The 3,272-nt window shown below is 69.9% G+C and overlaps 1 protein-coding gene across 9 annotated transcripts in view; it reads left to right on the forward strand.

The window, feature by feature from the left end:
• Nucleotides 1–880: 880 nt before the first annotated feature.
• The window catches only part of UNC13A (unc-13 homolog A), a 33,917-nt gene continuing 31,525 nt past the window's right edge, over nt 881–3,272 (forward strand). For all 9 annotated transcript variants that reach the window (XM_080566305.1, XM_080566306.1, XM_080566307.1 and 6 more), the window contains exon 1: nt 881–996. In XM_080566305.1, the coding sequence (XP_080422431.1) occupies nt 975–996 (22 nt within the window). In that variant the 5' untranslated portion in view covers nt 881–974. The remainder of the gene's footprint in view (nt 997–3,272) is intronic.

A 3,272-nucleotide genomic window follows, 5' to 3' on the forward strand; every position in this document is an offset into this window, starting at 1 on the left:
AATAGACACCCCCCGATTCCATAGGGGCAGAACAGACCCCCCCCCCGATTCCATAGGGGCAGAATAGACCCCCCCGGTGCTATAGGGGCAGAACAGAACCGCCCCCGGTGCTATAGGGGCAGAACAGACCCCCCCGGTGCTATAGGGGCAGAATAGACCCCCCCGGTGCTATAGGGGCAGAACAGACCCCCCCCCGGTGCTATAGGGGCAGAATAGACCCCCCCGGTGCTATAGGGGCAGAATAGACCCCCCCCGGTGCTATAGGGGCAGAACAGACCCCCCCGGTGCTATAGGGGGCAGAATAGACACCCCCCGATTCCATAGGGGCAGAACAGACCCCCCCCCGGTGCTATAGGGGCAGAACAGACCCCCCCGGTGCTATAGGGGCAGAATAGACACCCCCGGTGCTATAGGGGCAGAACAGACCCCCCCGGTGCTATAGGGGCAGAATAGACCCCCCCCGATTCCATAGGGGCAGAACAGACCCCCCCCCCGGTGCTATAGGGGCAGAACAGACCCCCCCGGTGCTATAGGGGCAGAACAGACCCCCCCGGTGCCATAAGGGCAGGACCCCCCCCCCCAGCCCGGTGTGATATGGGCAGAACAGCCCCCCCCCCGTGTTATAGGGGCAGGATCCCCCCGATACCACACGGCCGGAATAAAATCCCCCCCCCCCCCCCGGGGGCTGCCATACAAAGGATACCACACAGACACCCCCCCCCCCAACCCCCCCCCCCCAGCAAGCGCTACGCAGGCAGCCCCCCCAGCACCATTACAACCGAAGCAGGGCTTCCCCTTGCCAAGTAGCAAAAAAAAAAAAAATAAAAAAAAAAAAAAAAAGCGCCCCCCCCCCTACCCCCCCCCCCCCACTTTAAGCCCCGGGGCGGGGGCGGTGGGGGGGGGGGGGGCGCTGCTGACGTCAGCGGCGCTGCCCGCGGTGCTGAACAAGATGGCCGCCCGCTAGCGCCGGGACCATGTCTCTGCTCTGCGTCGGAGGTACGGGGGGGGCCGGGGGGGGGCACGCGGCCGGGGGGGGCGCTGGGCACCGAGACCCCCCCCCCCGCCCCCCCCCCCGGGGCCGGCTCGGCGGGGATTTTTTTTTTTTTTTTTTTTAATTTTTTTTTTTTTGGGGGGGGGGTGGGGGTGGGGGGGGGGTGGGGGGGGGTGGGGGGGGGTGGGGGGCGGACGCTCGGGCTCCATTCATAAAAAAAACCCGAAAATCCCGGCCCCCGTGGTTTTTGTGAATGAAGCGGGAGGGGGTGGGGGGGGGGGGTGTAAGGGGGAGGTGGGGTTTTGGGGCGGGGGGGGGGGGGGGGGGGGGGACGGGGGGGGTGAGGGGGGGGGCCGCACCCTGCGGATGGGAGCGCCTGGGGGGTTTGGGGAGGGGAAGGCGGGGGTTTGGGGGGGGGGGTTAAACCGCGGCCCCCCCCGCCCCCCCCCCCCATCGCCGGGGTATCCCCCCAAAGCAAGCAGCTCCCCCCTATTCCCATCCTTCCCGCCCCCATGCCTTCACGCCCCACATTGCCACCCCCAACCACCACCCCAACCACCCCCCCCGCTCCCCCCCGTTCCCCCCCCCCCGCACCCTCCCCCATCTGTCCCCGAACACCCCCACGCCACAAAATCCGACCCCACGCTCCCGAACACCCCCCCACCCTAAAGCCTCCCCCCAGCCCACACACGCCCCCCCATTTCCCCCCGCCATTCTCAAGCCCCCCACCCTGGATGCGTCCCATCCATCCCCGACCCCCCCATCCATCCCCGACCCCCCCATCCTTCCACCAACCCCCCCAACCCCAAATAGCCTCCCACCCCTATTACGCCGCCATCCCCAGCCCCAATGCCCCCCCAATGCCCCCCAGCCCCCACACCCCCATCTATCCCCAAACCCTCCCCACATGCCCACACCCAAATCCTCCCATCTGTCCCCAAATCCCCCCCACCTTTCCCCAACCCCCTCAAACAGCCCCACACCCCAATTACATCCCCATTCCCCCCCAGTTCCCCCCCCCCAGCCCCTAATACCCCCCCCCCCAGTTCCCCCCCCCAGCCCCTAATACCCCCCCATGCCCCCGCCCCACTGCAGGGTGGGCAGTGAGCCCGGCGGGGGGGGGGCCCGGGTTCTCCCTGGGGGGTTTAGGGGCAGGAGGAGGGTGGCTGGGTGCTGGCGGGGGCCCAACTGGGGGTGCTGGTCACGCCATACTGGGAATAACTGGGAGGAGGAAGGGGGGGGGCACAGGGGGACCGGGATTCCCCCTCCAGTGTTCAGGAGGAAAATGGGGGGGGTCCCTCCCCGTGCCCCCCCCCCCACGTGTCCTCGCCCCCGCTCCCGTCACAGCCCCCGCAGCACCCAGGGAGCAGCTCCCGGGGGGGGGCAGAGGCTGTGCACGTCCCCGCGTGCCCCCCCCCGGCTGGAGGGCAGCCCCTACCGCCCCCCCCCCCAGATTCGGGGTATCCCAGATTTGGGGGGTTCCCGGGGGGGGGGGGGGGGGCTGTGCCATCCGTCCCGCTTGAGGGGCTGTCCCAGGCGGTGACACCCGCGGCGGAGCTGGGGGAGGACGGTGACACACGGCCCCCCCCGCACCCCCCCCCCGCCAGCGCTTGCGGGGCGCCCGCTCTTCGTGTCACCCTATTTCTGGGGCCCGCGGGGGGCGGAGGTGCCACCTCTGCACCCCCCCCCCCCCAAATGTCCCCCCGCCCTTCCCGAGGGGCCCGCGGCCCACCCACGGCACCCAAAGGTGCTGGGGGGGCGTGGGGGTGGGGGGGGGGGGGGGCGTGGATGCGCCAAAAGCGGCCCCCTGGAGGTGTAGGGTGAGCGGGGGTGGTGGCCGCAGACGGACAGACGGACAGGCGGGGGGGACGGACGGACAGATGGACGGGGGGGCAGGATGGGGGGGGACGGACAGAGGGGTGGGGGGACAGAGGGACGGGGAGGTGGACGGATGGACGGACAGGTGGGTGGATGGACAGACGGACAGTGTGAACGGCTGGGTGGACAGAGGGACGGACGGACGGACGGACAGGGAGATGGACTGGTGGCCGGCCGGACAGACGGACGTGTGGACGGACAGGCGGGTGCAGGGCTGGATGGACAGGGGGGACAGATGGCCAGAGGTGCGGGCGGGTGGGTGGACAGACAGACAGCTGGATGGTGGCCGGACAGAGAGACGGACAGACAGACAGGTGGGCGGGCGGACAGAGGGACACGGCGGACAGACGGGTGGGTGGAGGGACAGACAGATAGCCGGATGGTGGGCCGGACAGAGGGACAG

Source organism: Anser brachyrhynchus (assembly GCF_964034855.1).
Source record: "Anser brachyrhynchus genome assembly, chromosome: 23".
Classification (NCBI taxonomy): domain Eukaryota; kingdom Metazoa; phylum Chordata; class Aves; order Anseriformes; family Anatidae; genus Anser; species Anser brachyrhynchus.